This window comes from Zootoca vivipara, chromosome 4, assembly GCF_963506605.1.
Source record: "Zootoca vivipara chromosome 4, rZooViv1.1, whole genome shotgun sequence".
NCBI classification, from domain to species: domain Eukaryota; kingdom Metazoa; phylum Chordata; class Lepidosauria; order Squamata; family Lacertidae; genus Zootoca; species Zootoca vivipara.
Window position 1 is genome coordinate 91,430,434 of NC_083279.1, and position 25,788 is coordinate 91,456,221.

The window sequence follows — 25,788 nt, forward strand, 5'->3', positions numbered from 1 at the left end:
GCTTGTAGGCCAGTGTTCTAGCGTAGCTTAGAACAAAGCCACGGGGACGCAGTTGCAATTGTGGCGGTCAAATTTTGCCAGTTATGGGCTAATGCAGTGGTTTGCAACCAGTGTGCCATGGCACCTTGGGGTGTCTTGAATGATGGTCAGGGGTGCTGTGGGCAACACTGGCCCCTGTCCCTCTTTCTTTCCTTCCCTCCCTTCCTCTGATGCCCTCTTGCATCTCTGTCTCCCAAAGGCTTGCACAGCTATTTGTTGCAGCAGTCCTGGCTACAAGCTCTCCAGGTGAATAATGCCACTGGGGTTGGCCAGGGGTTGCCTTCCAAGCCCCTGTGGGGCAGTGTGAGGAAGCACCTCTCTTTGTGGCAGGTGGGGGGGGCAGCTCAGAGACCAGGGGTGGCAGCTGCGGCTGCCCAGAGGACTCCCAAGGAGAGGGGAGAAAAGAGGAGGCTGGGGGAACACTCCACAAGGGACGGTGTTCAAAAATGGTGAGAGGCTCCTAGCTCTGCAGGCAAGGGGTGACATAACTGGGCTCCTGAGCCCCACAGGGGTGCCACAGAAAGAATGTAGTTGGTCAAGGGAGCTATGGACCCCAAAAGGTTGAAAACCTCTGGGCTAATGGGTAGCCCCTTTTATACAACAGCCACGCATTCTGGGAAGGATGCCAAAATGAAATGCAAACATTAACTTGGGGACTAATGGTAATGGCAAGATTTACAAATGGAAGAAAATGAGATGCCTGGTTAATTATGGTTAAAATGCAGAACTGTAAAATGGGGAAGTGGTGAAATAGGTGAAGTTCTTAACAATAGCAGAGCTGCAGTCAACAAATGAAATGTTATCTATCTGATTGTTATCTGTTGTCATTCCCCTCCAAATACTTTCAGATGGAGGGTTTTTAAAAATAAATAATAATATTTTTATTAGTTTTTTTATTGAAAGATTTTCAATTATAAAGAAGTAAAGTGGTACAAAGAAAAATAGGGAAAGAGAGGGGGAAAGAACAAAGACATGTATAAGAAGGAAAATATATATACAAAAATGCAATGTAATAAACTCTCGTACATTCTTATATAAATTGATATAGTGTTATTATCCTAATATGTATGTAAATATTAACAGCCTACTACATTCTCCATAAGCTCATTCCAAATGTTGTCATATTTATCCAAACAAAGTGTACATCTGTAAGCAATCCGTTCATAAGTTGAGAGTAAGATGGAGGACTTCTCAGGCATCTGGAGTACAGTTGTACCTTGGTTCTCGAATGTAATTCATTCTGGAAGTCCATTTGACTCCCGAAACCATTAAAAAACCAAGGCATGGCTTCCGATTGGCTGCAGGAGCTTCCTGAAGTCAAGCGGAAGCCACGTCGGAGGTTCGGCTTCCAGAAAACATTCACAAACCGCAACACTTACTTCCAGGTTTGCAGCGTTTGACAACTAAGCCGTTTGGGAACCAAGGTACCACTATACTGATTTAGTACATCTCCAGGCTAGTGGGGCCAGTCAAGGTGGTACTAGGGTGGGGCCAGTGGATACGCCACTCCATGTAGCAGGGAAGTGACAGGGAACCTGCAGACGGAGAGGTCAAAGGATTGTGACGAAAGCAGAAACAAAAAATGCTGATGTTTACTTATCCCTCCCATGTCCTATGTCCGGAACGGAAATCAGTGCAGCAAATTCGATCAGTATTTCCCATGGTTGCTTTCGGTCTGCAAATAATATTAAATTGATCACGGCTTCCATCTCCACCACAATATGCATTGCATTGCCTTTTCATTGAAATGAATGGGTTGGAATAATGTAATGACAATGTAATTTATGCATTTAATTAGGCAGAGTGTGTAAGTTAACTTAATTTCTCCACTTTGATTCTTTCCTGCAGTCATTTAGTCAGTGTGATATCAGGGAATGTTACCTAATGTGATAAGGAAGAAAATATGAAGACACAGAGACTTTGTGTAGTGGCTGTCAAATCTCCAGCCAGCCTCACATAGATTTGCTTTTACTGAGTTGCCTTTTCATGCCCTCTGGCATCTAGATTCAAACTTCAAGAAAGAAGATTCCACCTAAACATTAGGAAGAACTTCCTGACAGTAAGAGCTGTTTGGCAGTGGAATTTGCTACCAAGGAGTGTGGTGGAGTCTCCTTCTTTGGAGGTCTTTAAGCAGAGGCTTGACAGCCATATGTCAAGAATGTTTTGATGGTGTTTCCTGCTTGGCAGGGGGTTGGACTGGATGGCCCTTCTGGTCTCTTCCAACTCTATGATTTTATGATTCTATTCTATGATTCTAGATGGACAATATACGTAACAGGGTACTGTATGAAGACAGGCTCTGTATATGTGGGCAACCACAGGTGGGAGACATCTTGCACAGTTTACTACATTGCCCATTCTCCGTACAGGAAAGAGGTCTCTTCCCTGCAGAGAAGGTCCTATGGCTTCTTAGCGATGTAAACACTTCAGTGGCTCGTAAAGTCACCATTTTTTTTGCTTTGATGGCCAAAAAAATCAGAAAGAAGACCCTGGACAATATAGCAGTGAACTGTAAGAGAGACACAGAGATATAAATAAAGACCATTATATGTGGCGCGACACCCCTTTTGCTTGTATTCTTTTTTTATTCAGATTTGTCACGGCCAATGGCTAGCACAAGAAAGTTATTTGGATTGGATGTAGATGCTGTCCATTTGGCTTTCTCTTACTGCAGAAGTGAACCTGAAGAAGATGCAAAGTAGATGTTGCAACAATGGTCCTCCACCCATCTCACATTTGGACTGTTTTGCCTGCAATGGACCACATAATCTTTGTATCCGCTGGTTGCACTAGCAGGCATCAGAAATGGGAATAGCGAAGACTTTGAGGAAGGCTGTAGCTCCTTCCTACATGGGGCTGCCCCACATCTAGGCGGGGCTTCATAGAAGTGAAGTGTGAATCAGTGGTGTCTTCATAACCACACGAAGCTTCTCTGACAGCACACGCCTATATATTTCTCCCACCTTTCCGCAACAGCCAGCCTAGGTAGGCCAGTCTTGCCAGAGGCTCACAGTACAACCACACACTCCTTTAGGCTCCCTTTAGCCCCAGACGGGGGTGTTTTGTGGGGGTACAGGGCAAATATTTAGGAGGGGAGACAGACAGAGCATCCAGCCTATCTGCCTCTTTCCTGAGCCTTGGAGCTAGAGACTGACTCAATTAAGGTAATTCAGCAATAGGCTGAAGATGGGGGCTGTGAATGGGCAGAAACTGCAGACTTTCATGGATGCTGAACTAGATGGGCCACTGGCCTCATTCTGCAGGGAGCTTCTTATGTTCTTGTGTTCTTTCCCCCCCCCCCCACATCGAATGCTGGAATCGTCACTTGCTGCCGTCCCTATATTTAATTGATGTCAAATCTTCATTAGTGATTACAGCTTAATATGTGATTAGGTCTTGATTTATTGCATCGCTTAATTGATTAATCCATTAAATTTCAGAGCCCTTGCCGTTACACAGCTTTTATCATGTGCCTAGCCAATTCCAGTGTGATGTTTCGTTGGAGGTTTTGGTTAGCCTTTCTTTTCGTGGCACTTGCTGTTTAGCAGCTTTATATGTCTATTTTGTTTTTAAACGTGGAGGACTGTTCACATTCTTCTTAATGACCTTAAACATGCAGAGTGATCAGTTGGCCCAGATTCTTGGCATGTGGTCTGACCTTATCATGATCACAATCTTCCATGTTTAATCAGTCTCACTAAAAGGGAAAAAAATTGTAATGATGAGCTGGTGATTGCAAAGGGTTCATTCATTAATTGATTGCTTGATTTGCATTATTTTCCAGAGTACGCTCGATTTGAGGCCAAAATCCATGACCTGCGTGAACAGATGATGAATCACAGCATGAGTTCTGGGTCGGGCTCCCTGCGAACCAATCAGAAACGTTCCCTCTATGTCAGGTAGGGATGCAATATGACAAAATGACCAAAAAAAAAAAAAAACCACCATCAGCAGAGAAAATGGAACTAGAGATTGAACTGATGGAGAATGAGGTTGTCAAAGGCTACTGGCCACGATGGCATCATCATCATCATCATCATCATCATCATCATCATCATCATAGCTTTCCATGAGGCACCCCAAAGTGACTTATAATATATACTACTTCCAATATCAGAGGCAGTATGTTTAAACAGAAGAGTGCTGTTTCACTTCCAAGAGTGCTTGTGAACGTTCAATAAGTAGCTGGTTAGTCATAGTAGGAGAGAGCGTGGGCCTTTGGTCTGATCCTGCAGTGCTCTTCATATGACAGTGCCAAACAGCATGGTTACGTTTTTCCTAAATGGTTTGGGAACCCAAAGAAGGAGTGCTTCTTTGCTTATAGGTCTGCTCATGCGCCGAGATCGTAGGAATGCAGGAAGCTGACTTATAGAGAGTCAGACCTCCGTCTTTAGAACAACCAGTGGTGTGGAGTTCTCCACCTGCCTGTCCCCTGCAACCTAGGAATGTAGCTGCGTGCTGGTCCTGCGATTGGCTGACCCACCAGCCCTTGATCCCAAGGACTCTTAAGGGGATGCCCTGTGGGGCTATGCAGGGAGCTCAGCTGCTAGATGCAGCCCTTGGCTAATGCACCACCAGAACCAGTTATGGTATGATGGAACACTGTGCATAAGATGAGGACAGAATGCTATGAATAAGGCAAAATGCCAAGATCCCAGGTTCCATTCAGGGTAGAATTCCTCCTCAGCCCACAGCAACCAGAACCATCGTAAATAGAGGCCATAGGGTGGGGCACAGAGCTAAACTATGGGATGCACTCCCACAGGAGGCAGTGATGAACGCCAACTTGGTTGGCTTTGAAAGAGGATTGAGCAAACTCATGGATGCTATTACTTGCCACAATGGGTACGTTCTCCTCTACAGCCAGAGGCAGCTTCTGTTCACCAGCAGCTGGGATTCTCATAGAGGTTCTACAGTGGCCACTAATCCCACTTGATATATTCTGCCACCACAGCTGGGGGCTTCCGAATAGCATTTGCCACACACTACAATCTTTCTTAACAGCAACCCCCTCCAACCCCTCCTTAAGTACGTCCATTTCTCAATTTCCACCGCTCGCCGCCACACCTCCGTCTTGATGACTGCAAATTGGAGGAAGGCAATTTGTCAACCCCCTAGTAGTGATGATTGCTCATGGTGGAACTAACTCAGATGATGACCTTACAAAGATCCAATTAAGCATGGGCTCTTAAGAATATGTCGGCATGACAGGGAGAGGGAAATGAGGGTGCCCCGCTGGGAGGAAAAACTGCACCTCGGCGTGTGGCTTAATGATCTCAATTTGGTTTCTTCTGGATGCGAAGGGTCAGGAGAACTAACTGGGGACAGTTCTTGCAAAACATCAGTGGAGCAGTCAGTGCATTGGTTGCTGAATGATGCTGTATGGAGGGGGCAGGGCAAAAGTGATGGGGGGTGTACAGCAATGGGGGACGGGCATTGTTGCCTCTAGGAATAGATAAGTTGTGCAGTGTCCAGGAGAGAGTCCCTGCAATGCGGCTTGTGCACATTTTTATTTACTTATTGCATATGTCTATTTTGAACTCTGCTTTTCAGCCAGGATTGGCTTCCCATTAAAATCTGTTGCACGGTGTGATATAGAGGAAGGGGGTGGTTTTGTTACTTCTCACAAACCCCTTACTGGATTGGTGGTTTCCTAGTATAGACTGTAGGTGCGCATGAGAGATCCGATAGGTGAGGGAGTCTTGGACTGCAGAGGGGTACCGATGATACTTAGAAAGAGGAAAGGCAAGTTGCAGGTGATCAGGACCCTGGTCAGCTCCTTCTGAAGAAAGTATCAAAGACTGGATGCAAGGCAGATTGGAGCTCAGCAGAGAGGAAGAAAGAGACAAAACTAGAAGTAGTCACTGATTCTGATTCCACTTACTGTTGAGCTCTCTGCCAGTGTGGTGTAGTGGTTAAGAGCGGTAGACTCATAATCTGGGGGACCGGGTTCATGTCTCTGCTCCTCCACATGCAGCTGCTGCTGGGTGACCTTGGGCTAGTCACACTTCTTTGAAGTCTCTCAGCCCCACTCACCTCACAGGGTGTCTGTTGTGGGGGAGGAGGGAAAAGGAGATTGTTAGCCGCTTTGAGACTCCTTAAGGGTAGTGATAAAGCGGGATATCAAATCCAAACTACTCTTCTTCTTCTTCTTCTTCTTCTTCTTCTTCTTCTTCTTCTTCTTCTTCTTCTTCTTCTTCTTCTTCTTCTTCTTCTTCTTCTTCCACCCTACTGGTCCCAACGAGTGCCAGACACCACTGACAGCGCTTTTTCTTCTTCCCTCCCAGGCAAGGACTGAAATTTGACACAGGGTGCTAAATGTAGCAATTAGAGATCCTTGCCTTTCATTTGAATCAGAGCAGAATGCTAGCTCTTATGGATAATGGGAGTGGAGAGACAGCTTGTAAGGTTAGGTAACATTCCTATTATCAATGTGCCGTGCAGTCTGACCTTGATACCTCCACAGGGTACCTCCTGATCTTGTTCCTGAGCTCTGCTTGCACAAACTGCATTACAAGGTGGCTCCCTAAAGGCAATAGCGTAGACTGTACCACATCTTACTGCAAGTGAAGGATGCCATTTTTGAACATACATCCATAATCCCGTGCAATTAGAAAACTAATGCATCAGGTGGAAAGTTTCTCTACCAGATGGGTTCTTGCTGTGCTGCTTTTTCTTACTACTACTACTAATAGCTATTATTATTACAGTATTATTATTATTATTATTATTATTATTATTATTATTATTATTATGTCTATATACTGTCTTTCATCCATAGATCTCAGGGCGGCTTACTGCATAAAAATACATGATCGAAACACAAAATACAATAGAAAAACAAGAACAGAACAGAACAATAGCACCCCCACCCCCTCCCACAAACACATTTAAAAGGGTGTAGGGTGTTAATCAGCCCAAGGCCTAGTCAAAGAGGAACATTTTTGCCTAGCGCCTAAAGGTATACAATGAAGGTGTCAGGTGAACACCCACCCACCCCCCGCATTCAAAAATGTGATTTTTTTTCCAACCTGCAGTCTAAAGTGGCATGATCTGTTTTACTATCATATTCTGAAGGGTGTGTAGACTGGGCCAAATAATGCAAACCGAAAGATCATGTAGTAAATCCTGTTAGTTTTTTTACCTCTGGCTTCTTCAAGAAGCTCAGGGTCCAAATATATAGACATCTCAATCACCCCTGTTGTCTAATTTAACAACTGTCTACACACTGACTGGCAGTGGCTGTCAAGTGCTTTGAACCACCCTGAGACCTATAGGTATAGGGCAGTATACAAATTTATATAATAATAATAATAATAATAATAATAATAATAATAATAACAACAACAATAACAATAATAACAACAACAACAACAACAATAACAACAACAACAACAACAACAACCTGCATATGCCAGGGATTGAACCTTGGACTTTCTGTTTGCAAAGCATGTGCTCTACCACTGAGCAACAGCACTTCTCCAGCCCTAGTCCAAAAATCTAACAACTATGCCAAACTCTTCCTCTAATACTTGTGTCCCTAAGAAGATAACACCTCGAATTTTGAAAATTGTTATTCTTAAGATTTTCCCCGAATGAAAGACTTTCCACCATGGTACAAGATGCCTGGATTTTCGATTAAAGAAGTTGATATGAGGGTGACTTTGTTGGGAATCAGGTGCTAGAAGATTTCTACTTGACTCCCTTTCCAGAACAACGCATATTCCACACAGCGCTGCTGGCGGTACATGCACTTAGCAAACTTCTTAAAATAGACTTACTGCCACAGCTTATACTAACAGCTGGTGGAAACTTCAGTCAGAAAATAGTCACATGAATTCAGGCTCTGGGAACACAGTGAATTAGACAAAACAAGCCCAACATTTCCTGGTGATTGCAACAGACTATTACAAATTTTACTGGAGCGCAGCACCAACCAACCAACACAGAATTGTATTACTTGGCATGTTTTTCTTGAGGCAAAACTGGAAGAGAATGGTTTGCCTCCTTTTTCCTATAGGAATTGGCCCACAGTTGCATTCTGGGGCTGCTGTTAGCCCCTGCCAAGGGAAAAAATAGCATGAATCCCCAGGGAAGATTAAGCTGGGGAAAATGTCACACACACCCAAGGGTCATTGGTGAGGGTGGACACCTGCCCTCTCCCCACAGATTTTTGGGGGGGATGCAATGGAGATCTCTGGGGAAAACAAAGCCTTCTGGAAGCTCACAGGTCCGTCCCCCCCCCTTTGCTCAGTTTTATTCTCTTCTCACACTGCTCAGTTCCTCTTTGTTTTATTTTTGTCTTCTGTGCTGTTGGACTGCATTTGCGCTGTTTGTTTTCAGCCCTATTGTTTGCACATTTTTAATTGCCCAATGAGCCGCTCTGGGAATCTTACTGATTGAAAAGCAGGGAATTGAATTATAGAAAGCCAAATGACAGAAAGTAAGTAAATATAATGTCCCGGGGCCCCAAAGAATGGTCATGGGAAACATCACAGCAAGAAGCATTGTGTTACACACACCTCACATGGGTTTGGAGAGAATTAGCCGGGTACTGGGAGACGTGTATATAACAGGTTACGCATAAGATGCAAGTATCTGTGAATATAAGCTTGTCCCCACTTGGCATTGAAATGGTTATTTGCCTTCACAGAAATACAAACAAGATAGAAGTACATTTTAGCCTATGTGGTCCTCAGCGCAGAAGACCACATGTTGTGCAATGAAATTTTGTCAGATCCATCAGGTTGCTAGGGCAAATGTAGAAACCTTAAATATACTGTATTCCTCTCCATCCATCAACAAATACCTATCTTCTTCCAGTTATTCAAGGGAAAAAAACTCTCTGGGAAATTCATTTGAGAAACCAATCCCTAGGATAATTATACATTATCATCATCATCATCATCATCAATTGAATTTATATACCACCCTATACCCAGAGGTCTCATTCAGAACATGATGGACAATTTTTTACACTTGTTCCTGCGCGCAGATACACAAAAGGTGGTTTGCAGGTATTTTGGTATATCTCCCATCCAAATACGTTGTGGGCGTAGTTTGAAATCTCAAAGCTGCAGAGGCCTTTTCATTCAAGCTTTATATGTTCCACGGTATTTTTAGGAGACTGGACGTATGATGTTGGCTTATAAAGGGTCAGGTTCCATCTAATTCAGTGCTATGAGACGCGTTCATTGTTACAAATGCAGTTGTTGCTGGACTACAACTCCCATCAGCCCTTGCCAGTGTGGCCAGAGATTATGGGAGTTGTAGTCCATCAACTTCTGGAGGGCACCACATCGGCTATGCCTGTGGTTCGGAATCCCACAGAGAAATCTTGCACATGTTTACCCAGAAGCAAGTCCCACTGCAATTCAGTGGAACTTTCTTCCAGGTCTGTGCATGTTGAACAACCTTAAGCAGTTGACCTGTACAAGCTTGAACTCTGGGGCTTAGACATTTCAATAATAATAATAATAACAGCCTTGCTTTAGAAATAATGGGCGCTGCTTCTTTTGTTCTCCTGTCTTCTAAAATACTGAAACAGCAACTGGAGGTGGTGGAAGTGGGGTGGGATGAAGCACACAAGGGACTTGTGTTCCAAGCAAGGAGGACATTCAAATTAATAGCCTTTTAGTGGAAATGCTGTCCGCTTCCTGGTACCCTGGTGGGGTTGTTTTCTTTGTGAGTTGCTGGCTCCTGCAGATGGGAAGCGTCAGCAAGGATAAAAGTAATCAAACCGAAGGAGGAGAATGTGAAAAGGCAGTAGCTGCGGCCACAAAGTTCCTGAAAGATTTAAAGAGCCTAATGCACAGCTGGGTTTTCAGATGGCCTGCTTTTAAATATGCACTTAGGACGCAGTCGGCAGCACCGGCAAGAGAGAACAAAGGGGCTAAATTGTCAGTGGTGGAAAACGTTTCATCAAAACAGCACATCTCGTTCTTTTATGTTCCATTTGTTAGCGGGGTGTAGTTTTCCCAACAGCTTTTCTGAAGTTTCCGTCAGTGCCAACGGCTGCAAAAGGGTGACAGGGAGGATTAATAAATATATAAAATAAAAACTCAGCAAGGTGATAGACATTATCATGGGAGGCGGGGTTGCTGCCAAGCTCATAATGAAGGCACAATATCCAGGCAGCGAATTCAGCCACTCCCTGGAGGTTCCATTGTCCTGCCTTGGATCTACTTAAGGCTTCTTTCTGTCATTTTCACGGGCTGTTCGCATCTCTGCTCCAGAGAAGCGGACACGGAGCAATGGATTCAAACTACAAGAAAGAAGATTCCACCTAAACATTAGGAAGAACTTCCTGACAGTAAGAGCTGTTCGGCAGTGGAATTTGCTACCAAGGAGTGTGGTAGAGTCTCCTTCTTTGGACGTCTTTAAGCAGAGGCTTGACAGGCATATGTCAAGAATGCTTTGATGGTGTTTCCTGCTCGGCAGGGGGTTGGACCGGATGGCCCTTGTGGTCTCTTCCAACTGTACAATTCTATGATTCTATGATTCTCTGCCCGTCTATCCTTCACAAAGTAGTGGTGGCTATCCCACTGGTGCATCCCAGGGTGCATGAATGCAGGACTGGAATGGCTACTAGCACCACGACCATCCTCAACACAATTCCATGTACAGAGAAGCCAACTAAGCTGGCTGCTGAATCTTACTTTTTTTTTTAATATTAAAACAAACTTTATTTTATATCACAACAAATACAATCAATGAAGATCAACAATGAAGTAAAAACAAATTACAACCATAACAATGTTGCAATTGTCTTATTTTCCCACCCACCCACCCACCCCCTTCCACCCCCTTCCCCCGCGACTTCACAACCTGGCCTGAACTAATCCCCTTTATCTTCCTTTTTATTCTTAATATACATACCTTATTTCAATATTTACAATAAATTCATATCATTTTTCTCATCTATCAAATTTCCTAGCTCAATCTCTCTTATCCTGCTACAATTAACCCATTATATTTCTAAAGAGAGAAAGAAGAAGATAGAACCTTTAAACATTGGAGGTAAGGCTTAGATTATCTACCTTGGTTTGCATATAATCTATAAATGCTTTCCAATTATTTTTTGAATCATCCTCTTTCATTCCTTTAACTTCTTCATATTTTGTGACCAGAATATAATAATTATAGAGTTTCTTTTGCCAATCTTCTTTTGTTGGGACGGAAGCAGTTTTCCAGTTTTTTGCAATTAACACTCTTGCGGCAGTTACAGCATAACTTATACAGCATCTATCTTGTGGTCTCTTCCAACTGTACAATTCTATGATTCTATGATTCTCTGCCCCTCTATCCTTCACAAAGTAGTGGTGGCTATCCCACTGGTGCATCCCAGGGTGCATGAATGCAGGACTGGAATGGCTACTAGCACCACGACCATCCTCAACACAATTCCATGTACAGAGAAGCCAACTAAGCTGGCTGCTGAATCTTACTTACTGGGGCAGCACACCTGAGAGTAGCAAATTAAGCTTAGCATGTATACAGGGCAGGCTGTGTCAGTACAGATGGGAGATGAACTTGTTCAGCACACTTACTTCCAGCGACCCAGCCTTTCCCAACGCTCCCAGATGTGCTTACAGTTGGATTACGCACTTCTCCAAATTTTGCAGCATGGTGGTGTGTAAAAAGTGCACATAAATATGTATATAATATAAAAGGGGCATGCAAAATGCCAATTTTACAGATAAATACATAGAAAAGCATTGAAAAGCTGTGTTTTTAATTCATTCCAAAATGAAAACAGGGGTACAAATCTTCAAAATAAATAGATAATAAGGGGGTAAGGGGATAATAGTACTGGGGAACCTTTGGCTTACCAGATGTTTCTGAACTATGTTGTTGTTGTTTAGTTGTTTAGTCGTGTCCGACTCTTCGTGACCCCATGGGCCAGAGCACGCCAGGCACTCCTGTCTTCCACTGCCTCCCGCAGTTTGGTCAAACTCATGTTCGTAGCTTCGAGAACACTGTCCAACCATCTCGTCCTCTGTCGTCCCCTTCTCCTAGTGCCCTCAATCTTTCCCAACATCAGGGTCTTTTCCAAGGATTCTTCTCTTCTCATGAGGTGGCCAAAGTATTGGAGCCTCAGCTTCACGATCTGTCCTTCCAGTGAGCACTCAGGGCTGATTTCTGAACTATATCCCCTGTCAACTCCACCCATGTTCACTGGGGCTGATGGGATTTGGAGTCCAACAGCATCTTGAGAGCAGCACCTTTGTGCTCCAAGTCCCATGGAGATGCATTCTGAGTAAAAGGAGTGTGTCTCTTCCTTCTGAATAAAAATCAGCGGCTCCTAGTCATGATGACTGTATGAGGCAGAATGCCTGTGAATTCCAGTTGCTGGAATGCATCAGTGGGAGAGGCCTATTGCCCCCATGTCCAACTTCTGGGGTTGCCCAAGGGGAAATGGCCATGATCCTATGGGAGCAGCCTCCCAGGGGCTGCATGCCGGTGGTGGTTGGGACCAGAGACAAAACTGGGCTCAGGTTCTTGGGTATTACCTTCCTACAGTACTGTACAGAGTACTCATACCGTGGTGTTCTGCTCCATCCTTTGGTCTGGAGGCAGACCCACACCCCACACAGCAGAGGTCTGAGCAACCGTCTCCTGCCTCAGCCACCCAATGCTTCCTGCAGATAGAGCCATATGCCTAGTATGGCTAGGATAGCTCAGTTGGCAAAGCAGGAGACTTTTAATCTCAGGGGTGTGAGTTCGAGCACCATATTGGGCAAACAATTCCTGTGTTGCAGGGGGTTGGACTAGATGACCCTCATGGTTCCTTCCAATGCTACAATTCTATGAAACAGACAATGCTGGTGTGTCCCCTTAAGGGGGGGGTGGATCCATTCCTCTGAGTTTCGTGTGTCTTCGATCTTACGTTCAATTCACAATATTTCTGTGTCAGTTTGTGAATTGATTTGGTGCATTTTTCTAATGCACTCATTTTTCTATGTCATTTTCCCTAATGCAGTGCATCCACAAATGTTCCTGCCATCAGTATTTGCCTGCTTTCCTCTAATATACACATTTTGTACATGTTCTCTGCCTGGGGAACCATTTCATCAAGTGTGAATTTCGAAGGATAGCTGTGATTCGGTTCACATATGGTTTTGGAAAGTTCATTTTAGTTAGTTACAGGTAGGTAGCCGTGTTGGTCTAACGTAGTTGAAACAAAATAAAAAAATTCCTAACAGCAGCACCTTGGAGACCAGCTAAGTTTGTCATTGGTATGAGCTTTCGTGTGCATGCACAGATTCTTCAGATTTTAGTTAGGTTGCTATGTGGCTAATGACCATCAAGGCTATCATTTTAAAGTAATTTTGCAGGGAGATTCTGAACAGTCACTTGCCCTAGGAGGGCCAGAAGGGTCCAGCTCTAAGACTCTATGGTTCTGTGAAATGGTAGCAATGGGGTTCATGTAAGTCCGCAGCAAGATAATTAGATAGGAGCTGATGTTGAATTGCCGGCTGATGAGTTGTTTGTTTACTGTCGGACTGTTGCTTCTAGCTATTGGGAGACATAATAGATTTTGAATAACATGGTCCGAGAGGCTTCTGAGTTTTTGATCCCTGAGCTCTCCAAGGTCACAATGTGACAGAAGATTTCTCAGAAGTAGGAAACAGCACGGGGGAGCTGGCAAGCCAGTGCCAAACTTCGTTAGATCTTCCACCCTCATTCGCCTGCCATGCAATCGTGTGGATAACTGAACTCTAGACGTTTCATGTGATTGACCAGGGAGGACAGGCTGACCAACAGGAACTTCATATGACTCTGGTGTTTAGCAGAGATCCCATGAGCATCCATCTCTTCAGAATTCCACCCCAGATGTTGATGTTCTGCTCTACAGAAGTCCAGAAAAGAGCCTGCTGGATCAGGCCAGTGGCCCACCTAGTCCAGCATAGTGTTCTCCTGGTGGGGGGGGGGTACATGGTTTGTTTCATTGGTAGGTTCTGTCTGAACTGTACGCCGGCTCCCTCTGCCAATAACGAGAGATGATCACCGCAACTCCAGAGTCGATCACGACTGGACCTAATGGTCAGGGGTCCCTTTACGCCTTTACCTTTAAGGTGCTACTGGAAGGAATTGTTTTTATTTTGTAATAGATTAAGATCTGGTGAAGTACAATAACAACCTTGTAAAATATACAGTTTTGGGTTTTTCCCCTCCCTCCCTTTGTTTTCTTTTCTGCATGGCTTCTGTTTCTCTTTCTCTCTTTCTCTTTTTAGTTTGTGTCTCACCATGTTTGGTGTACATATAGTTCTGTACTTTTTGAACTTTCAATAAAGATGTTACAAAAGAAAGAAAGAAAGAAAGAAAGATTGGATTCCCCCCCCCCTGTTATTTTGCTGTTGGCTTTTATTTGCTTGTGAACCACCTTGATATTTCTTCTTGAAATGAAAGACAGCGTAGATTCTTTTATTATTATTATTACTACTACTAGCAGTAGTGGTAGTTGGAGGTGTTGCTTAGCAACCAGCTTTTGCAAGGTAATACACACTCTAATTGGCTGTGTCATTCTGAGGGAGTTTTCCCTCTGCTCTGGTTCGCCAGAAGCAGCTTAGTCATGCTAGCCACATGACCCGGAAGCTGTACGCCGGCTCCCTCGGCCAATAACGCGAGATGAGCACCGCAACCCCAGAGTCATTCGCGACTGGACCTAACGGCCAGGGGTCCTTTTACCTTTACAGTCCTTTCTCTTGTTTTGCCTCCTCTGGTTGGCTGACTCCGCTTCCAGCCAAGAAATGGCTTTTTACCTTAACTGGATGTTTGCCGAGTATTTTCATTTGATCAGCGTTACCATTTCCCCAGTTCTCATAACATAGCCTTTTACTCCTAATGGATCACCAAGACCATCATTCATTGCCCTCTCCCCCAAATCTCTCTCGTCTCCTCTTCCTAGAATCAAAACAAGAAACATACAGTGTTAATTACCTGAAAGCCCATTTCCTCCAAACAGTACAAGCCTGGACATAATGGAGATCTGCCTCTGTTGAACAATTTGTGTTTATTGAGGCATTTATTCTGCAAATAAGCCCTCGTCATGAGCTTGGGGTATCCATTAAGGGCTGTTTTGGGCTCCATGTGCTATGCATCAATATTCTTCCTTGGGGATGCTGCAGCAATTACGGTTTCCAACTGACCAGAGATTGGTCTCATTCCTTCCTCTTCCTGCTGAGAAAAGCAAAACTGACTCCTTTCTGCACATCAGCTTTCACTTGCTAAGATCCAGAACGTAGCTACAGGGGCTGGCTGAAAATGCAAACCGAGTAAGATTCCAAAGGTTCCCTTCTTTGAATGAAATGAGTCTTCCTATCACAGAAAGACTCCTTTTCTTGCAAGAAGATGGCCGTTAGAAGAAAATTAGCATTAAGCAGCTCAATGGTAGAGCGCCTCCTTTGCATGAAGAAGGTCACAAGTTCAATCCGCAGCATCTCCAAATAGGGCTGGGACTCCTATCTGAAACCCTGGAGAGCTGCTGCCAGTCAGTGTAGACAATACTGAGCATGATGGACCGATGGTCTGATTCAATGCTAGGAAGTTTCCTATGGGTTTGGGGAAGGAGGTTGTCAAAAGAAAGGGAATCTTTGGATCCAATCTATTGTCTCTGTAGTTTCAGAAACAGGAAGCTGCCAGAGCTCCTGGGCAGAAGGATCTGGGAGCCATAGCTGCCAAGTTATCCCTTTTTTAAGGGATTTTCCCTTATGCTGAATAGGCTTCCTCGCGAGAAAAGGGAAAACTTGGCAGCTATGCCCACCACCATTTCCCTTGGCATTACCCATTTAAGTTCATACTGCTGTCACTGTTCTTCAGTGGCACCAAAAAGAACACATGCCAAGTGCAAACCAAGAAATTATGCCCTTTGGCTTTGGGAACAGTGTTTTTATACAAAATGTAATCGGCAAAAACTAAAAGGATTGATCGCTTAACATTTCTCTTAATTAACCCTGAATACAATTTTTTTTTAAAAAAAAAACCTTTCAGCAAATGATCCTGCCTGTGTTTATGTTCTGCCTACTTTGCAATCATCTCCCATCCCCTGAACCCCCTGCCCCACATTCAGTTTATGGGCTTCATGGACCCTATCAGTGGGCTAGAACAATACTTGGCAATTGGTTCCAAAACCTCCCACCCTGATAAATAATATCACCTACTCATATTTTTCTTCCCTTCCTGGCCACATACTGCAGGTGTCATGATTCTAAACAGCCACAAAACTGCTATAGCCAAGCACTTGTGGGAGTTAAAAAGAAAAAAGAAAGGAAAGAAATCATTTTAGTTTTAGTTTTAACTGTCATGGCTTCCCTCCAAGGAACCGAGCCACTCTTGTCTAGCAAACCACAGTGCACTGCAGTAAATCAAAAGGTTTTATTCAGTCCTCCTACACCCAAATGAATATGCCCCAGACTGAGAAGGAAACTCGGTAAATCCTACATCATGATTTATTCAGTCTCTCAGAGTCAGCTCAGGTTGGATTCCATGTGGATTATTCCAGATAAAACTGCAGAAAACTTTTTCAGGTGGGCGTAGATAGTCTACATGAAGTCCTTAGATTTTCTACAGCAGATCTCAGCGGACAATGTCTACTTGACTTAGCGAAGTTGATAGAACCACCTCGGAAGGTGATGAACTCGCCTTCCTTGGAGGTTTATAAGCAGAGATTGCATGGCCATCCGTCGTGGATGCTTTAGCTGAGATTCCTGCATTGCAGGGGGCTGTACTAGATGACCCTTGGGGTCCTTTCCAACTCTACAATGCTATTATTATATCTGCTTGGCATTCAAGAGGACCCAGATTCGATCCCTAGCATCTCCAGGTAGGGCTGGGAAAGACCAAGTCTGAAATCCTGGAGAGTCACCAAGAGTCATTGTGGACAGCTCTGGGCCAGATGAACCAATGGTCAGACTCAGTATAAAGCAACTTCCTATATTACTTTCCTAAATATGTTGGGAAATTTCACATGTTACATGGAGAGACATGGTGAGGGGGGGGGGGTTGAAGTCTTTGTTTTCCCACCCCCCCCTTCCTCAGATCAGGGGAATCTAAGCTAGCAGTGGCTGGCACTGACATGCAGTGCCTAGGGCAGGCATCCCCAAACTTTGGCCCTCCAGATGTTTTGGACTACAATTCCCATCATCCCTGGCCACTGGTCCTGTTAGCTAGGGATCATGGGAGTTGTAGGCCAAAACATCTGGAGGTCCGCAGTTTGGGGATGCCTGGTCTAGGGGGTTGTTGTGGGCAGCCCAGTGAAAGCATCACCTCTGTGTGCAGCAGCCATGGAAAAAAAGGCAAATTTCATTGGGGGTGAGAGAGGTTGGGGGCCTCAGGGCATGATTGGTTGACGTCAGTGAGTTTTGTTTGAATGGGTGCGTGGGTGTTGTTAGGTCAAGTTAGCCATATCGATTCCTATGTTGTCGGTGGGTTCTTGTTGTCGCCTCATTGGGCTGTGTATAATAAATGAATAGAAATCAGTATGGTCTGCAGCAGGAATGCAGACCCTCCAGATGTTGTTGAAATGCCACTCCCATCATTTCTTACCATTGGCTGCACTGGCCACCCCTAGTCTACACAAGACAGGCAGTGACTCTTTTTCCAGTGGGGCCATTTCCCAGACCTACCTGGGATCTTCTGCACTCAAAGAAAACGCTCTGCCGTGGTGTATGGTTTCAGCTTCTTAAACATTTCAGTAGCTGAGGTTATTTCAGGAGCCTGTTTGTCTTTACATTTGAGTGGACTTTATATAATTCCCCCAGTCTGAGCTTCCTCAGCCTGAGGAATAGAGTGGGTTGTAAAATGAGCTGAATAATAAATAGATTCCCTAGCAATATTTGCATTTGTTTCTAATCCCCATGCCTTTCCTTCAGATGTTGATTACATGCTTGGTCCTTGTTGCTTTAGAATTCCAGTAAGTAGGACACTCGGCCGATTCTTTGCATCAGGGCTACAGTTTTATGTTGCTGTTTTTCATCTGCTTCAACTTTATAGTTTGTGTGGTTCAGTCTGGTGCTCTCAGTAGTTCCTTCCTCCTCTTCCGCACATGATCTTCTGCATTTCAATGTGTACATTAGCATTGTTCCACCATTCCTCTCTCCTCACCCCAGTTCCACCAAGCTCTAAACCTGCATTAAAGGTAAAGGTAAAGGGACCCCTGACCATTAGGTCCAGTCGTGACCGACTCTGGGTTTGCGTGCTCATCTCACATTATTGGCCGAGGGAGCCGGCGTATAGCTTCCAGGTCATGTGGCCAGCATGACAAAGCCGCTTCTGGCAAACCAGAGCAGCACATGGAAACGCCGTTTACCTTCCCGCTGTAGTGGTTCCTATTTATCTACTTGCATTTTGACGTGCTTTCGAACTGCTAGGTTGGCAGGAGCTGGGACCAAGCAACGGGAGCTCACCCCGTCACAGGGATTCGAACCGGCGATCTTCTGATCAGCAAGCTCTAGGCTCAGTGGTTTAACCACAGGGCCACCTGGGTCCCTAAACCTGCATTAAGTCACCTTAAATGCTATGTGCTTGTACAACCAAAACTAGAAAAGCCATAATGAAAATCTAGAGTACAATCCATTTTTACCTGGTGGTAAGCAGGGCATGGATAGCCATCTCTTAGGAGGGATGGAGGAGAAATTCAATCCAGTTCACGTTTAAAGGTGAACATACCTAATCACACGTGAACCAAAACTCAGTCGTCTTTGAAATGCACATTTGTCTGAATTTTGCAATGCAGTCCACCAGCCAAGTAATTGGGGGGGGAGAGAGAGAGAGAGAGATGGTGCATACATATCCATATGTTGTTGACCATTGAGATATAGAAATGCATTATATTTGGGAAACTTCTTTTGCAAAATGTGTGCTTTAGGAGAAATTCACACTAAGGTGTTGGTGAATTTTCACAGGGATCTCTCTCTTTTAATTGCAACCTGATATGGAAATGCAGAGAACTGAATTTAATATTAGGAGTTGTGGGGGGGAGAAAAACGGAGACAAACTGAAATTGACATATTCCCCCATTCCCCCATCTGTCAGGGAAGTTTAGTTGCGAGGTTCCCTAAGCCCTACTGCAGGCATGTCAAACCTGCGGCCCTCCAGATGTTTTGGCCTACAACTCCCATGATCCCTAGCTAGCAGGACCAGTGGTTGGGGAAGATGGGAATTGTAGTCCAAAACATCTGGAGGGCCGCAGGTTTGACATGCCTGCCCTACTGTGTTGAGCGGCATCTGCTTCCTAGACAGTGGATATGGGATTGCAGGGTTAACTTGCAGGCATAGCTTTCTCAGATTCTGTGTATATGTTGGAAGAGCAGGGAGTTAACTGAAGTGTTAAATGAGACATTTCTTGGAAAATTTAACAGAAAGGACTGGGAATTCTGCGGGATCTTTTTGTGGGGTGGTTTCCTTTTGGGAAATGGACTGCGTGAATGCTGAAATCTTTTCCAGAGAGGGGAATGAATTATTTAAGGAGTGTCATGAAATTAATCCAGCTGTTTGGGTGAAATCCTATTATTCCACTACTGGATTAGGAACCAGTGGCTTATTCTAAGAAGCTCTCTAGAGTACATTCAGCTACATTTCTAAAGAATGTTGTGTTGGAAATCTTGTGCAGCTGCATGGTGGGAGTGGTTTATAATTCATTAAGCAGATGGTGTATCTGTCAGAAGGAGGGGGGGTGCTTCTCCACTGAGAAAACAAGCCAGCTTCAGGAGTGCATAGTTGTGTTGCAAAGGTGTCGTGGGCTTTGAAGACACTCGAACTCAGAACGCAAGGGAGAAACGTGCTAAGAGGAAGGCACGCTTGGCAAATCCACACCGTGATCAACTCCCGTCCGGAAACCAATGTCCCCACTGTGGAAAGACGTATGGATCCAGAACTGGCCTCCACAGTCACTTACGGAACCCATTGTTAAAACCATGTTTATGGAAGACAATCTTACTCGGCCACGAGTGATCGCCAAAGAAGACATTGTGTTGCGCTTCCAGAACCCCTGTCATGTTCTTTCAAGAAATGCAAGCATTCCTTGTTAGATCGGTTGGGTATAAGCCACTGAACTTTGCTTAAATGGAACTGCCATCCTTCGCAATATATGAGATCTGTTTTCTGTGGGCTGCATAAGCTGCTCCCATCACTTTGACCAACCTATAGCACTGCTATAGTATAGTATATGTAGTATCATATTGTATAGTATAGTATCGTATCGTATCGTATTATATCGCAGCCTCTCTCCAAGTGTGGTGTAGTGGCTAGAGTGTCAGACAGGATCTGGGAGATCAGGGTCCAATTCCCCACCCAGCCATGAAGTTCTCTGGATGACCTAGCCTACCTCGAGGGTTTGTTGTGAGGATTACAGCAAACTCCTTAGAGAAAAAAGGTGGAGTAAAAACGCAATAAACAATAAATAAATAAACCTGGTTCCTTCCAGATGTTTTGGACTACAACTCCCATCATCCCTCATCACTGGCCATGCTTGCTCAGGCTGATAAATACAGTAGGCCAGAACATCTGGAGGGTGCCAGGTTGGAGAAGACAGGTATATAAACTAGGGATGCAGTCCTAAAATGTATCTGAAGGCAGCCCTGGTTTTATATGTGTTGGAAGCCGCCCAGAGTGGCTGGGGCAACCCAGTAAGATGGACAGGGTACAAATAATAAAATTATTACAATTATTATTATTATGGTTACTTGGGTGTAAGTACCATTGAACCCAATGGGACCTCCTTTTGTGTAGACGCTCAAATAGGATTGTGCTGTAAATGGAATGGATGGATGAAATTGTCTGGGCACCTGCCCTGAATAGCAGCCTTAGCTCTGACATTGACAAGGAAGGACAGTTGGATCTGCCAACCCAGTGGCAATTGAGGTATATGTCAGGACCCCCCCCCCCCATGTGGAACAGCAGCCTTGGTCCTAACTATAACTCAGACTGCCCCAAATGATCCATCAATTCAGCAGCACCAGTTGGTATACCGGGGCCCAGCATCTTGACCAAGTGTCAGGGCCTGGCAGGATATTAATAAACACGCTACCTTGCTTTCGTTGCTTTGTTTTTTGTAAGGATGTTTTAATAGGTTGTGACCCAGCTAGAGTCCCACCCATGGAGGAAGGCAAGATATAAATACATTAAATTAATCCGTTTTAGGGTTAATTCATTCATTTCAGTAGGTCTACTCTGAGTAGGATTGCAAATTGTTCATTTGGGTGGGAATCTATGCAATGCCAATTGGTGGTACTGTTTCACTAATGGTGATAATGGAAGGAGGAGGAGGAGGAGGAGGAGGAGGAGGAGGAGGAGGAGGAGGAGGAGGAGGGGAGGAGGAGGAGGAGGAGGAGGAGGAGGAGGAGGAGGAGGAGGAGGAGGAGGAGGAGGAGAAGAAGAAGAAGAAGAAGAAGAAGAAGAAGAAGAAGAAGAAGAAGAAGAAGAAGAAGAAGAAGAAGAAGAGTTTGGATTTGAAGAGCTATGGGGAAAACTTCATACCACCTGCAGTGATGCTGCCCAGGCTGTTCTCTTTTAAGTTGGTCTTCCTATGGCAAACCCTCCAGCCCCCAAAGATGAGAAAGGTGTCTTCAGATCCTGCTGTTTGGCAGAGCATGCCTAGCTATCTGTATAAATGAGCTGCTCCATTCTAAGGCATAAAGCTCAATGCTGCCAATTACTGAATAAGAGATACTAAAAGTCCTTTTAGAAAGATACATGACTCCCCGGAGGGCATGCAGGCAGAATAAAGCTTATTTATTTGACTCACCTGCGTGCTTGAAACGTGCAAGAGGTTGCTGAACTCTCATTTTATCCACTTTACTGTGACGGTTTGCAGCCCAGCCACACTTTCCTCATATCAATTCTGTCAACTTTGTCGAGATAAAAGGATATTGGTAGTGCTTGAATCGGTCTTAAAAGTTCTGTGGGAAAGTCGGGGGGGATCTTACATTCTGTGAGGCCTGAGGCCAGCAAACCTAATTCAGAATATGACAAGGTGTGTAAAAGCTTTAGTCACAAAGGCCTCGTTCAACTGAATGGACTCCATCCATTAGTCAGATTGAAACATCATCAGTGGTGCATTAACAACTGGGAGTTGTAGGCTCAGAACCTTTGGAGGTGTTCCAGTAAAGTATTTCTGCTTCCTGCTTTCACACAGTCAGAGGAACCATGCATATATGAAGAGTCTTAGCTGAATCAGCCCAAAAGCCCACCTAGACCAGCATCGTTTTCTCACAGTGGCCAACCAGGTGCCCATGGGAAGCCCTGAAGGACAACCTGAGAGCAACTCTCTCCACTCATGGTTCCCAACAACTGTCAGGCTTTAATAACCACAGCGAGAGACAAAGGAATGTGTATCTCTCTAAAAATATGGCGTTGTTCCCAGTCAAGGCTCACCCCCTCCATCCCCATTAATCTACGTCACTCCTACGTCGGGTAATCTGAGCTTGTTGCCATTTCACTTTCTGTTCTATCACCCTTCAAGTTCCTCTAGTTCTAGGCAAAGGGGGAGGTTCAGGAATGCTGTCCTAGGACAGTGAATCTGCCAGCTGTCTCTCTCCTAGTGTTTCCTGTTCTGGCTGTTCCTCACCCAGTATCTCCCAGCTTTTCCCCTCTGGATGATGCCCCTATGCAAACCACTGTTCTAAATCAATACTGTCCTTGTGCCCTTAAGAAGGTTCAGGGGAAGGGGCGGCAGCGGCTCCCACCCTTCCTCCTCATTCCAGCCCCTGATATCAACTTGTGATGCATAATGCATTTTCACGCAATGCATTGTTAAATTGTGGAATACACTACCACAAGAAGAGGGAATGGCCACCAAGTTGGGCATCTTCAAAGTTGGTTGGGATTAGACAAGTCTATGGAGGGATAAGACTTTCAGTGGCTACCAGCCATGAAAAGAAGCAAGAGAGGACTGTCACTTTCATGTCCTTCTGGTGGGTTTGTTTGCTTGTTTACTTATTTACAGTATTTAAAAGCATTTCTGAAATGCTTGATATTTTAGAAATCTATAAGCAGCATGCTGGATTTCATCTGACCCAGCAGGGCTCAGTGTTGAAGCATCTGTTTTGTATGCAGGGCGCCCCATTCTCCATCCTTGGCATCTCCAGGTAGGACTAGCAAAAAATCTCTCCCCATCAGTGCAGCCAGTACTGAACTAGATGAATCAACAGTCTATCTCAGCATAAAGCAACTTCCTATCTTCCAATGGTAGTTTTCTTACATCCCTATCTTCAGCCATGGGTTTCAGGACCATGGCTAGTTCCATGGTTCCTTAATAAACATGGCCTCTCAATCTAAATAGCTTGTCTGTAGCCACAAATAACAATCACACATTTAAATTCTTCTTGCTACCCCGTTACACGCGAGACAACTTACTCGGTGTCCTGACACCACAGTGTTGTGTGTTCCCCCCAGATAGTGGCTTTCCATATGGGGCTCCATATTAGGTGGTTGACATTTTAAACAGTTGGCATACACTAGGCAGAGGGCCTTCTCGGTGGTGGCGCCCGCCCTGTGGAACACCCTCCCATAAGATGTCAAGGAAATAAACAACTATCTGACTTTTAGAAGACATCTGAAGGCAACCCTGTTTAGGGAAGTTTTTAATGTCTGACGTTCTATCGGTATTATTATTATTATTATTAGTTGTTGTTGTTTTTGTTGTTTAGTCATTTAGTCGTGTCCGACTCTTCGTGACCCCATGGACCATAGCACGCCAGGACCTTATTATTATTATTATTATTATTATTATTATTATTATTATTATTATTTATATTGCAAAATTATGCAGTTCTGGACACAAACAATCACATTCAGAATAAATTATAAGAAGCTGGCTTTCCAAATGAGAGCTGACCTCAGCACATGTTTTATATAAGTTAACCCTTTTGGCCAGTTGCAAGTATTGGCATGCTTAATGATTTCACACATGTCTCTATTTTTTCTTCTTCAAAATGTTGACCTTCCACAAGGAAGCCATTGTGATATAAATGATTAAAGTTGCCCAGGATGTAGGGATCTTCAATCTTTTGTGTTCTTCTAAATCAAGTGGAAAACCTCTCTTTTTTATGGACATTGAGTACTAAGTTCTCAAAATGTAAGAGGTTGGGGAAGATGTTGTTTTATGATTATCATTCCTTTCCCTTCTTGCCTAAAAAAGGACTGGGAATCTAAATATACACTTATTTTTAACCACTGTGCTGACAATCAGCAGCTGTTGCTGGGTGGTTCTTACTTAATATCTCTACCTTGCAGCCAGACTCTGAGGAAAGCACTCATTTCCAGTAGAGATTTACATTTTACATTTCCAAACTCAGCTGATTTCTGACATGCCTGGCAACAAGGGGCAAGCACAAAAGTAGCTTTTTTCTGCCTCCTTTTCCTGTTTGCTCTGTGAATACAAACCAAGTACAGTTGTCCAATGCTTTCATTCTATTAGTCCAAGGATTTATGCTTGTGCAGTGGGAAGTTTTTTTCCCTCCTTCCACAGACCTTCCCAAGTGCCCCTATTTTCCAGGGACAGTCCCAGATTTACAGAAGCCATCCCGGGTTTTTATTTGACACTGGAATGACCAGCTTTTAGTTAGGATGTTCCTATTTTCATCAGAGACATGTCAGAGGATAAGGAATAGGGTGTCACTATTTTCATCGGATAAATGTTGTACAGAATGCTGCCCCCTGCGCATACCCCACTACCCAAATCTTCTCCAGAAGATTGGGGGGGGCACCCTAAAAGATATGGGGTACATATGAGTGGGGGGAGATGGGGAAAGGTTCCTTTCACTAATTGGACAAGTTTGCTATTTTGATTACAAGCCCAGGACTCAAGGTTGGCCATGTTACTCTATCTAATAGCAAACTCAGCTGCTGAGTGCCAATGGAATTTTTCATGTATCTAGTCATATCAAGAGTTCTAGCTTCTGGAAGTCTTCTTTCTTTCTTTCTTTCTTTCTTTCTTTCTTTCTTTCTTTCTTTCTTTCTTTCTTTCCATACCTCTCTATGGCCCAAGGGCAGGAGCAGAATGATGCCACATGATGAAATGCTGTTCTTTTGAAACCAATAAGAAGGAGGGCAATGGTTCTTGTCTTCAGTCCAGGGGACACATGCCTGGAACCAACCTTGTCATTATTATTATTATTATTATTACATATTATTAATAATAATAATTCAGCTTATACACTGCCCAAAGGTCTCAGAGTGGTTCACAACAAGACCACAACATATAAAATCAAACCAAAAGCAATAACCCAATAACCACCACCCCAAAAGCCACATTCTAAAAGAGTGTTGGATGTCAATAAGCTCAACCAAAGGCCTGGTTAAAAAGGAACGTTTTTGCCTGGCGCCTAAAGGTGTATAATGAAGGTGCCAGGCGAACTTCCCTAGGGAGAGCATTCCATAGAAGGGGAGCCACTGCAAAGAAGGCCCTGTTCTCGTGTTGCTGCCCTCCAGACCTCGTAGTGTCATGGTTTTGACACTAAGAAAACTTTTTTAAAAAAATAATAATCCTAGGTTGGTTGGGCAGCACCAGTGAGCAATTGTTTTTACTCTGCGTTTTTAACATGGTTATGTATTTTCATTACTGTATCTTCTTCTTCTTGGAAATGGTTGCGAGCTTTTTTCTTGTGGGAAGTGATTCATATATTCATTTAACCAAGCCTGTATACCAATTTCCCGAGAAAGCTTCTGCAGTATACATAATGAAACAGTTTTGAATGAAGAGGGAACCATAACACTTTAAAAAAAATACCACTTTAAACAGTCACCACT

General features: G+C 44.1%; 1 protein-coding gene across 8 annotated transcripts in view; it reads left to right on the forward strand.

Annotated features, from left to right (window-relative positions):
- Positions 1 to 25,788, forward strand: part of DLG2 (discs large MAGUK scaffold protein 2) — an 863,264-nt gene that overhangs the window by 781,916 nt on the left and 55,560 nt on the right. For all 8 annotated transcript variants that reach the window (XM_060273906.1, XM_035114518.2, XM_060273902.1 and 5 more), the window contains one exon: positions 3,824 to 3,938. In XM_060273906.1, coding sequence (XP_060129889.1) covers positions 3,824 to 3,938 — 115 coding nt within the window. The remainder of the gene's footprint in view (positions 1 to 3,823; positions 3,939 to 25,788) is intronic.